At 41.1% G+C, this 12,080-nt stretch overlaps 1 protein-coding gene across 1 annotated transcript in view; it reads right to left on the reverse strand.

Moving 5' to 3' along the window:
- Window positions 1-96: 96 nt before the first annotated feature.
- Window positions 97-12,080, reverse strand: part of Atg5 (autophagy related 5) — a 215,909-nt gene continuing 203,925 nt past the window's right edge. Inside the window, exon 8 of the mRNA XM_087208692.1 lies at window positions 97-9,901. Within this exon, the coding sequence (XP_087064818.1) occupies window positions 9,894-9,901 (8 nt within the window). The 3' untranslated portion in view covers window positions 97-9,893. The remainder of the gene's footprint in view (window positions 9,902-12,080) is intronic.

The raw sequence follows: 12,080 nt of genomic DNA on the forward strand, positions 1-12,080 counted from the left end.
CATTCTGAGCATCCGCTACCTCTTTGGGGTTCCCTTCTGGGTAGATAGTGAATCCAAGAAATGTCCCAGGACCCAGTCTAGGCTTTCGTCACATACTTTCTTTTTTTTTTTTGGTACTAGGGATCAAACTTGGGTCCTTGCGCTTGTGAAGCAGGCAACGAAACCACTGAGCTAAATCCCTGGCCCTATCACATACTTTCTTAAGCTTCAAGACCTCAGAATCCCTGAGTCCATCTGCTCAGAGTGCTGCTGAAGCAGCTCCTTAAATAAGTGACAAGTGATTTTAATCTCAATACAGCCTTAATCATGTAATTTAGGCAAAAACTACAGCCAGCCAAATTCCAGAAAGTTATTTTTAACCAGATTTATGCAAATACTCTCTCCATTGCCCAGTTTCACACAATATTATAAACTAACAAACTCTCTCCTAGTTTGCTCTAAGTTTGACAGATACTGAACCTGAGCTGGCTGTGTGCACATTTCCTTCTCTCTGAATTTTAGATGGTTTTATTCAGCATAAATATGAATGTAGAGGGAGGGGGAAAAGGGGAGGGAAAGGGGATATAAAAAGAATTTTTAAAAAATAAGTACACATGAATGTAGTCACCTTTCAGTTTTCTTTTACCTCCACCAAGAAAGACAGAGGAAGTGACAGCTAAGTACCAGTGAGTGAGTAATTTTGGTAAATTCTTCATTGTATTAAAAGTGCTTTTCCTCATAAAATTATGGTAAAACTCCCCATCTTTAGGCATCTGAAGGATTCAGATATTCCACACTGGAGTTCCTAGAGATTCCAAAAGGGGATGGGAAATGAGATACAGTACCATTCTCTCCCAGCACTGCTCCTGTCATTGTGAAAAGCACACCTCAGGCCAGTCATTTTCCAGGGCTATTATTTCTTGGGAAGAGAAGAGACCATCTCTGCCTCTGCTCCTCCCATCAGTACCACGTCCCTTGAGTACTAGCTCCCATCCACAAGACAAAGGTGATACGCACCTTGGTCCCCTTTCACAGAACCTTTCTTGCCTCCTCAGTTTTAGTACAATAATCTGACATAATGTGCTTTGAGGATCAAAAATGGGGTCTCTTGACTCCTTCTTTCATGGCTTGCAAGGCCAGCATATAAAAATACACAAAGATAGGAAGCGGGATTAGGAGCTCCTACTCTTGTGGGAAAATGCAGTGAACCAGGAAATTAGAGGCTCAGTTCTAATCCTGGTTCAGCCTTTTGTTAACTGTGTGCTCTCGAGAAAGTCACAGAACTTCACTGCACCTCCATTTCCTGATCTTTAAAAATGAAGGATCACTCCTAAATCATCTTCCTGCTCTTTTGGAAATATTAAATGTTTAATATGCAAAATTCCATCATTTTCTCTTATTTCCTTTGGTTTTTCTTTGGAACTCTGATCACTGTATAGGCAGTTATCTGTAGTTTGGAGAGCAGAAGTCAGAGAAGATGGAAATGAAGAGGAAGCCTGTAGGGAAACAACTACTATGGCTTCTTTGGGCAAAAAGAGAGTGAGCTCACAAAAGTTCTGCTAATTGGTGAGAGCTCTGTGCTTTCTCCAGGAACTAATATGTTCATCCAAAAGGAATCAAGGTTCTTTTGATGGAAATAATGGGTAGTACTTAATTCAAACCTCTGCTAGACTTAAGTACCATGGATTCTAAGATATTTAATTTAATGGGTGTTTGGTTTTCTTCTTTGTCTCTTTTTTTTTTTTTTTTTAAGCAAAGGCACACTTGTAGGACAAGCAAGAAAGATTTAAGTTTGTTTCCTCAAAAAGGACTAGGAGACAGAAATACTGGCACTAATGAAGAGAATAAGAACCCAATAAAGACACCCTAAAGGAGACACTGAAAGGGAACATTTCAGTTAGCAAAATAATCAAGGGCCTCAATACCGTTTTAACGGTTCTAAGTTTTAAAAAGGGAATAAAGAAAAATTAAGCAGAGAGAGGGAAAGATTAAGCCAAGACAGAAACTGTGAGTAGATAGATGTGAAAGGGGCTGAAAATAAGTGAAAAGTGAAAAATTGCTTTATGAATAAACCGTTAAAAAATAGTGAGTGAAAAAGCAATTGTGCTTCCAGTTATTACTGAATCACAAGCTTGTGGAAGCCAGAGGCTGACCTGAGCAGCGACTCCACGCTTAACCTACATTGCAGCAGTTGGTGGCAGCAGTTCCTGTGGGCGGACACTGTTTTCTACTTGAGTGTTCAGTTTCATTGTGATTTCCCTCCATTGCAGACAGTGTGGCGTGGCCATTTTACCACTGAGCACACAAAAAACATGACTTGGTCATCTTCCTGCCCTGCTAATACTGTAAGGCAGGTGATAACCTCAGGAGGACACACAGTGCAGACAAGCCGAGGGCGAGGGTGAGGGGTGAGGGGCATCTTTCTGAGAGAAGAAGCTGGGAAGCTGGTGAGGCCTGTATCTATTATTTATCTTTGCCCTTTTCTGAAAGTGACAAGGTCATTTCACACTCAGTGTTTTGTCATTCCTGGTGGTGTGTTCCCACAAGGTTATGGTGGCCCAGGCACAAGTGTCTCCTGGGCTGAGAGCTGAGAGATTATCCTTCTCAGGAGCACATCAGGTCTCAGGCATATTAGATGAGATGCCAAACATAGACAGCCCAACACCATCAGCAGCAACAGCAGCAGCAGCAGCCTTGCATACTTGAGGAGGCACAGGGAGTACTAGGAAGTGAACCAGCTCTTCCAGTGTGACTCTGCCCTCCTCCTAGAGCCTCCAGAAAGAGGCCAATAAGGAATGAGCAGAAGTGCTCAGGCACTCACTGGAAGATAGGCCCTGTGCCATGCAGAGTGGCTGATGCCAAGCGGTACAAGCCAGTCCCCAAGCTGCAGGGTTGCTTCCCTTCACATTCTGAGTATAGAACACACTTCTGTTTCTCCACACATTTAACTTTTGATAGTCTGCTCCAATGGAAAGCAGGTAGGAAACAGGTGGTCACAAATCCCTAGACAAATTGTGTAGAAGTGCTTTCTGAGTGCTATCTTGGTATCACCCTCCTTATGCACATCCTTACCTCTGTGACAGACTCAGGGAAGCAGGTAGCTCTCCAGTGTAAAAGAGGCTGGAGAAGCCAGCCTAGGGCAACTTTGCCCCTAATGGCCCATGAAGATGCCAATCCATCCACACAGCGGGGTGTACAATCCAGGAAAGAGTCTAGTTCTAATGAACCTAGTTCTTTTTTTTTTTTTTTTTTTTGGTACTGGGGATCGAACTCAGGACCTTGCACTTTTCAGGCAGGTGGCAGCATCACTGAGCTAAATCCCCAGCCCCAAACCTAGTCCATTTTTAATAACCTGGGTAAATCTTTAGTTGGTCAGAAGGGCTGAGGTTTTCCTGAAAACCCCATAGTATCTGTTCTTGTTGTTGTTATAGGTCTCTGACCTTTGGCTGGGGAGAAAGTTAAAGGCAACCTGCTTTTTCCCTTAAATTTCTGTGTGCAAGAGTAGATAGGGTTGGGCTTTGAGTATCTCCAGCCCAGAAATGGGCAAATCAAGGCATGGAAGGCCAAGAGAAATGCCCAAGACACCTAACAAGTTCATGCCCAGATTGGAAACCATCTCTGCTTTCTACATTAGCAGATTAGACAATGCTCCTGTTGCCCGGCTTGGCAGGACCCAAAGGAGTTGCTGCTATTGTTTGCACTTAGGATAGGCTTGCCAAAACAGCAGAATTTTATAACATTAAATTACTGTCTTTTGCTTTGTAAGGAGCTTGACTTTTAACTAGTTCTACAGACATGTCAGGAAGGAGGAGATGGGGAGGCAGAGAACCATGGCCGCCATCATTCTGAATACATCTCATTCCTAACGCCACACAACAACACACATCTTTGAAGATGAGCTGAGCTCATTTCAGATTTCCCCCTTTATTGAAAGTTCCATCACTCTGGGGGTGGCCAGTTCCCCTGAGAAGTGCTGGAGTGATTTTTGCATTTCTGGTGCTTTAGCAGAAGGGTAGGTGTCAGGCTTCAGTAGTTCTATGTCTACCTCAGGTTAACAGTATTCCAAAAAGAAGTAGGCATCAACCTAATCCCACCCCATCAATGCATGCCTCAAAGGCCTGGCAACTGCAGGGAAAGGGCACAGTGATCCTCAGGTAGAAGGAATTGGGAGAGTGCGAGAATTCACTGCCATTTGGAATAAACTAGCTTTACAGTTTATTTCATTTGAGAGTATGGGTTCGGTGTTCTCTCTACAAAGAAGAGGAAACATGTAAATGGATGTATTCTCTGTTTCAAGTTCACATTTTTAAAAACCTGTTGCTTCTGAATTTAAGGCAGTATGCTCTCCATTTTAAATATTGCCATATATAGTTAAACCAATAGAGCTGGAGGCAGAGATGAAAGTGGAAAGAGTAGTCTGATCTACGTTTTTGTTCCTAGGCAATGGAATCTCAAAAGGCCTGACTCCTCTAGGATTATCTGAAGAGTTTCTGTATGCCCACCTGCTGTACAGCTTTCACAACCAACAGAAATCCTAGAAGATTTATAGGCATATTGCTTCAAATTGGTAGTTTTTGTCTCCTCTATTTTGACCTACACGTGGATTCCAGACTAAAAATTACATTATCCAAAGCAAATCATTCAGCTCATCTTAGATAAGTTACAGCTGTTTCAACCCTTCCTCCAACTTGAGTGTAATAACATATTATTGCTCATCTATAACCTGAAGAATTATGTAGTCTTAAAAGGACTGGCTGAAAAGAAAGAAAGGGAAGGAAGGAATCCTCTAAAACTGGTGATATACTGTAACTTAGAAATGAGAGAAGCATCTCTTAAATCCAGGTTTGAATTTCATTCCCATCAGAGAAAAGAGTGGGAAAGTGGTGGATGGAAATGACCATTTGCTAGTGGGGCCTCTTTCAGTGATCTCTGCTGAGGGCCAGCGGGTGCCTGCTGAGCTTCTCCAAGAGACAAGCCAATATTTCTGAAAGACTTAAAAGAAAAAAGCAGGGTAATGTCTGTGCTGAAGGTATACAGACTTCCTTCTGTACTTGGTTTTTCCTCCCTTCTAAGGGCTGTTTGAAAGTTTTTCCTGTGCTTCTAACTGAGCAGAAACCACATCACGTCTTCTGTCACCATCTTTGCTCACCACTGGAGACCCTGGTGGTTAGAGAGGGAAAGTCCCTTTTGATGGTGCCTGTGGGGGTAGAAGGTGTTGGGGGCCTGGAAGAGGAAAGAGGAGAGGGCCTTAAGCTTGCCTCTCTGGCCCAGACAGACTCTTTATTGTTCAGAGCAGCAAAGTGTCTTTTGGGTAGTCCACAGCACGCTGATCATCCTGGGGTGAGGGGAATAGATCATTAAGCAAAAGAAAGAATATTTACTTTCAGAACTTGGTGGCTCTGGGAAGCCTAAAGAGTGGCCACAATGACTTCTGGGTAGCCTAGGAATAACATATCTGCCTCGTACACCTGGACAGACAGGGCCCTGAAAGGAGTATGAGGGGTTTGGAGCACAGCTGTATATTTGGTTAAAACTGTTTTAGAGCAGACTCTGCAATAACATTTCTTTTCTCTTTCTTTTTATTGTGGTAACATAAACTGTACCATCTTAATTATTTTTAAGTGCACAGTACAGTAGTGTTCAGTGTATACACCTTGCTGTGCGACTGATCTCTAGAACTTTATCTTGCAAAACTGAAACTGTACACTCATTGAACAAAGATTCCCATTTCTCCTTCCCCTCAGCACCTAGGTAGTGACATTTCTTGATCATGTGACTAATCATGTGTGCTATTCTTTAGTTAAGTCTTGATTTCCATATCAAGACCTGTTCACACACAAACTGACCTGCTTGGGGAGCAGCTCAGATTCACTCTGTCATGAATATTCATCATTCACAGTAGATCAGTGACAAATGCATGTCCTCAGCACTCTGGCCAGGCTTCAGTTGTTTATGGAGTTGTTATTTGAACCACCAAACCAGTCAGGAATGAAAATAACAATCAACTCTTTACATGTTTACAAGTCTCCTGGGCTATTGGACATATAATTTAGAGCTGCCATCTTGTCTCCTCTCTCTCAGTGGAATGGAATGCCCTCTCCAGCATTTTGGTGGCTATAGGCACTCAGGGAGGAGGATTTTCTAGTTCACCTTGGTTGAAGTCCACTTTGGTAGCAGGTTGTTTGTGTCCTGGTTGCTCTGTGACACTTCCTCATACAAGTCACTCTGAAGCAAATCCTCCCTGCAGGGCCGGGAATTTAGCTCAGTGGTTCTGCTGCCTGCCTTGCAAAGCGCAAGGTCCCAAGTTCAATCCTAGGTACCACAAAAAACAACAACAACAACAACAACAACAACAACAAATCCTCCCTGCAGGTTTTCCCCTGGAACGAGAGCAGGGGGCGGGTAAATACTCTCACCCAATCAGCCCCATCAATTTATCATTCCCTGAAAATAGAGTTGTCCCTCCAGTCTGTCCTGCTTCCACCCCCAGCACGTTTGGTTGGTAGGGATGGAGAGGAAGGCTGGCTGCCTTTGAGCAATGCCACATTCCAGGGGAGTGGTTCCTCCACATTCACCACACACTCAGGCAGGCGTATTGTGCCTCATGCCTGCAGTCACCCTTGAAGTGTTGTTGTTACACAACAGTAATGAACTCTGGAATGTCTCTAGTCATTTACAGGGTGACATATTCACGCTGTAAATGACACTGTCAAGCTTCAAGACCCATAGTGCAGTTGGCTTGTTTTTCAATAGCTCATAGTCCCGCCCAGACCAGAACAGAGCTCCCTGGCTTTGATAATATACTTCTTACTCTGAGACTCCTAAGACAGTAGAAGTGCCAGGGAAATAAAATACAGAAATAGATTTCAAATCCACTCCAATAGTCTTATAGACTAGTCTTACACTGAACAATCTGACCATGTTAATTGTAGATAAGCTTTCTAGAAATTAGGTGCACACTTCTAAGAGTGACATTTTTGTCTTCTCTCACTCTTGCCTTGGTTTTTCCTTCTTTGGTTCATTTCCTTCATGAGAGAAATGAAGAGAGCAAGAGATTAAGGTTCCAAAGAACATATGATTCATGAGTCATGTCTATTTTTCCTCTGTAGTACTCATTTAAAATGGCATTGTTCCAGTAGAAGAAACAGAAAGTAAAAATGAACCTTAAATACAGCTTCTGGGGCTTCTATAATTTAACAATAATTATGAAAAAATAATGCCTCATATTTTATTCAATATGTTACTAGATCCATTCTAATCATTATCTCAATTTTATCCTCACAAATTCCTTTTGAAATAAGTTTTATTTATTTATTTATTTATTTATTTTTACATTCCCAGTCTTTTATTTTCATTTTTATTTATTTTTGTTACCGGGGATTGTGAAATAAGTTTTATTATCCTCATTTCACATATAAGGAAAAGAGAAGCCCAGAAAGATCAAATAAATTAGGTAACTTGAGAAAAAACTTTAATATAGTGCATATAGAAAATGATCTTAAGGAACTTGTTTAATGTCACATAACTAGTCACTACCATCAGAGCTGTGACTTTCCTAAATCACAGCCACCTCTGCAGAGTAGTCTTAGTCCACAAAATATACAGATCTTTAAAGACAGATGTAGTTTTAAACATGTTTTGAAGCCTACACTTTATTGTGTACTAGCAATCAGGTTAGAGATTTGGGGGAAGATCCATGAAATGTAACTCATGTGGTCTTGTATTCTTTTGACCCATTTTCCTCAAGGGAAAAAATGCTTAGGAAATTTTTCTTACTATTTTATTTTAACATCCTTCTGTCAGATAGGTTGATCCAGTACATGAACCCTAAGATTCTTTCATTTATTTATTTATTTTCCTCAAGTTGTAGGTTTATTACCCTAGTAATGAAAGAAAAATCCAGCTTTTTTTTTTTTTTTTGGTACCAGGGATCGAACTCAGGACCTTTCGCTTGTGAGGCAGGCGGTGGAACCACTGAGCTAAATCCCCAGGCCTAAATCCAGCATTTTTAGTCATTCATTCATTCAAGGAATATTTATTGCCTGTCTTTTATACTTCAAATATCAAGCCAGCCTGGTTGAGCAGTTATGAACAAGACCAGGATATTTTTTTTTCGGGGGGCGGGGGCGTTCTGAAACAGGGTCTCACTACGTAGTTGAGCCTGACTTTGAACTCACTACGTAGCCCAAGCTGGGTTTGAACTCAGGGCGATCCTCCTGCCTCAGCCTCCCAAGTGCTGGGATTACAGGTGTGCACCACCATGCCTGGCTTAAGACCAGGATCTTGACTTCAAAGAATTACTTGCCCCAGGAGAGAGAGAACAATGTATAATTTGATGAATTGTCCCCTTATAAATAAATTATACTAATATCTGCTAAGAGAGATCAAATTTAACTAGAAACACAAACACCCAACTTTGAGTTTTGTAACCTTTAATTTTATAGGCATTTTAGGTTTCTTTTGCATATGCTCATCCTTAGTTTCGAAAGGTTGAGTAAGAACAATGTACGTTCTGACTACATGTGGGTTCAGATGTCTGAAAGAAAATTCCATCTTCCACTTGTTATATATGTAATACCTCACATGGGGCAATGCTAGAACAGAATAATAATAATAATTGTTAAATCTGGCTATGCCCCAAAATGAAAATTTGAGTTGTTATAAACCGATGACAGTTTAAGAGTAGGTGATTGGTTCCTTAAAATAGGACTACATGTTTGTTTCTATGTAGCTTTTCAGAAACAGGAATTTCTGGATAGGACCATAAACAAAGATTTAAATGGTTTTTGTCTTTTAAAATATGTGAAGGGCTGGGGATTTAGCTCAGTGGTTCCACCGCCTAGCTGGCAAGTGCAAGGTCCCAAGTTCCATCCCCAGTACAAAAAAAAAAAAAAAAATGTGAAGGGCAAGGGATTTAGCTCAGTGGTGCCATGCCTGCCTTGTAAGCACAAGGTCATAAGTTCAATCCCTGGTACTGAAAAAAAAAAAGATTAAAATAATATGCGAAACAATCTCTGCTGAGATGTCCTAGGTTTTACCTTCAACTGTCCTAGCATCTCATCAGGATGCATAAAATATTTCAGCCGACCATTATTTTATTTCCAAAGAATGTGCTGTAGAGCTGTAGCAATAAGGAGGGTGTTGGTGCTAAGGAGAATGCTGGTGTCATGAAATGAAAGAGCACTATGTGTGTGTGTGGAATTATCAAGAGACCGGGGTTTATTCCTGGTTTGGCCAGCTGGGTGACTTTAGCAAGGCAGGTAACCTCTCCACATCTCTTTCCACATCTGTAAAACGAAGCAGTTAAACTAGATAACCTCTAAGTCCACTTCTACAAATTAGTGAGTATAAAGCGCATTGCTCATTTTAATACAGTTGTATTAACATTTAAAAGTCTTGTTGAAACATTAGCTGGTGGCGCTCCCTTCTAGACACTCTGCCTGGCAGCGTTTTGGTCCGGGAGGCAAAGGAAAACAGGGAGGCCTTGTGCTATAGCTCTTGGCTCCAAGTTCTCAGAGGAACTGATGACTCAGCACATGGCTGGCTGCCCTATGGGTCAGGGCCGCATGTGCCCAGGTGGGCCTTGTTGTGAGAGAGCTTCCAGCACATGGGTGAGGCAGGAACTTGAAATGCAGACTATTTCAATAGCTACTGGGATTCCAGGGCACTTTACTCAAGCTTAGGAGTGTCAGCCTCCGTTCCTCATCACACTGCCACCTTGGATAATTATGCTCCCCAAATTACTCTTGCATTTCAGGGCTGTGCGGCATCCACACTTCCTAGTCCTCAGTGTTGTAGCGTTAGCTTGTTGTTTTCCAACCTCTACGTGTGATGACAAGGTTTTATTATTTGAGGACTGGGTAAAAGAATGAATTTGGATACTCTTCTTCCACAAGATGGGTCTGCTCCCTCCTTCATGTCACTGAAAAGAGAGAAAAGGAACAGAGAAAAAAAGCAATTCAACACTCTCTTCCCTTTCCCTTGAGGGCGAAGGAAATTTACTACCTCAAAAAAAGAAAGAAAAAAATACTTGGTGTCAATACTAGAGTTACTCTAGGTGGAGAGCTTAAAAACCTTGGAAAATATTGATACATTTATGTGTATTAAAAAACTATTTTTGTTTTTAAGGGGTAATGAGGTTGCAAAACTACAGACCTGTATGATCTTTAAACTATGAGATGTCGACATAATTGTTTTGAGACCTACCAATCAGACCACACATTTAACACTACCCGGTTATAATGAGTGTTCATTAAACATGATAACAACACCCTCCTTGTTTGTTAACAAAGGCACATTCTCTTCTGTATCACCGATGACAGCTGATGCAGAACAATTAAAGGCATCTACTCGTTCTCTTTTTCCAGATTTATTCCAGAGTTGTCATATGGTTAGAGTGTGCTTCTCCTCCTCCCAATTTATCCTTCTTCTTTCTCTCATTCTTCTCTTTTTTAAATCTTCCTTTGTGCTGTCAGGCACTTTGGGCAATTCTTAACTTTAACTTTACCAGGTCACTGGGGCACTGTTTTATGAGCTGACGCCAACGCTTACTAAATGGAATTCCAAAAGCTAGAGACATCTGCTTTCCTCCCAAGATGACAAATTTTTCCAGAGGAGTTGTTTATGCCTCTTGCCAGGCCAGCCAATGGGGTTATCTCTTCTGAGTGTGCATGTAAACACTGGGAAAGTGTTCTACTTTTAGAACATATTCTAAAAACCTGCTTTATTTTTATCTGTTGTATTTTATTTTATTAATGTTACCCCTTTGGCTGGTTCTCTGCGATGTATGCAAGTCATTTAACATTTCAAATAACATTTGCTACTTTCCAAAGTGTCATAAGCACAACTGAGGAGTTTAATTCATTCATCCAATATTTATCTGAGACTCAACCTCTGTGCATAATGTTGTTTTGTTTTTGGAGTCACAGGATAGCACAATGTCTGCCCCAGTTCTCCAGGGCACTTGCAATCACATTGAAAAGGTAGACATTTACACATGAGAATAAAATTAACAGCATAAGGCAGTGCATAACAAGCCACCGTAGTATGGTCAAGGGTGTTCATTGCAGGATTATTTTATATAGCAGTATTATGTCTATTGATAGAAGATTGAATAAATTATGATCATCTATATAATGGAATACTATGCAGCTATTTAAAAAGAATGGAAGGCTAGGGATGCAGCTCAAGAGACAGAGTGCTTGCTTAACAAGTATAAGGCCCTGGGTTCAATTTCTAGCACCATGAATAATAATAATAACAATAATGATAATAATAACAATAATAATAATAACTGGGCATGTAATCTCAGCGTTTGGGAGGCTGAGGCAAGAGGACTGTTGCAAGTTCAAGGTCAGCCTGTGCTAGATAGTGAGTCCACAGCCACCCTGAACTACATGATGAAACCCTGTCTCACAACACCAAAAATAATAACAATGATAGCAGTGAGGTGGTTCTATGTGTGTTAAAATGGAAACCCTCCAAATACAGCTTAAAAAGAAAAAGTAACTATATAATACTGTGTATTGTGCTCCCATCTGTAAAAGGAAAAAATAGAAGCATAATTCATAGTCTTTTTTTTTCTTCAACACATGGGATTGAACCCAGAGCCTTTGCACTTAACAACATCTCAGCCCTTTGTAAAAAAAACTTTTCTGAGGCAAGGTCTTGCTAAGTCACTAAGCCGTCCAGGCTGGCCTCCTGTCTCAGCCTCCCACAGTGCTAGGATTGGATGTGTGTGACATCCTGCCTGTTGCAAAGCCTTATACTGTATATAAATTGAGTGCGTTTTTCCCACTGCTGGAGGCCAAGTTGAGGGTTTTGTGCATGTTAGGGAAGTGCTCTGACAGCTGCACCCCCAGGCCCTGCATTGAGTATTTTTGAGCAGATACACAAGATTTTGGAAAACATGGATGTCTCTAGGGAAGAAATGTTGTTGGGGGCAAGAAGACTTACTTTACCTTGGACATTCTTTTGTGTCTTTTGAATTTTGTGTCAGGTAAATGTAGTGTCAAAAATTTTCAGCAAAATTTACAATATGTTGTAATCCTCCAGCCAGCTAGTCACATTCAGGGCGAGTAAACATTAAGCTAGGGACAAAC

This window comes from Heterocephalus glaber, unplaced genomic scaffold (assembly GCF_053883595.1).
Source record: "Heterocephalus glaber isolate CG9 unplaced genomic scaffold, H.glaber_assembly_v1.0 deba00000942, whole genome shotgun sequence".
NCBI lineage: Eukaryota > Metazoa > Chordata > Mammalia > Rodentia > Bathyergidae > Heterocephalus > Heterocephalus glaber.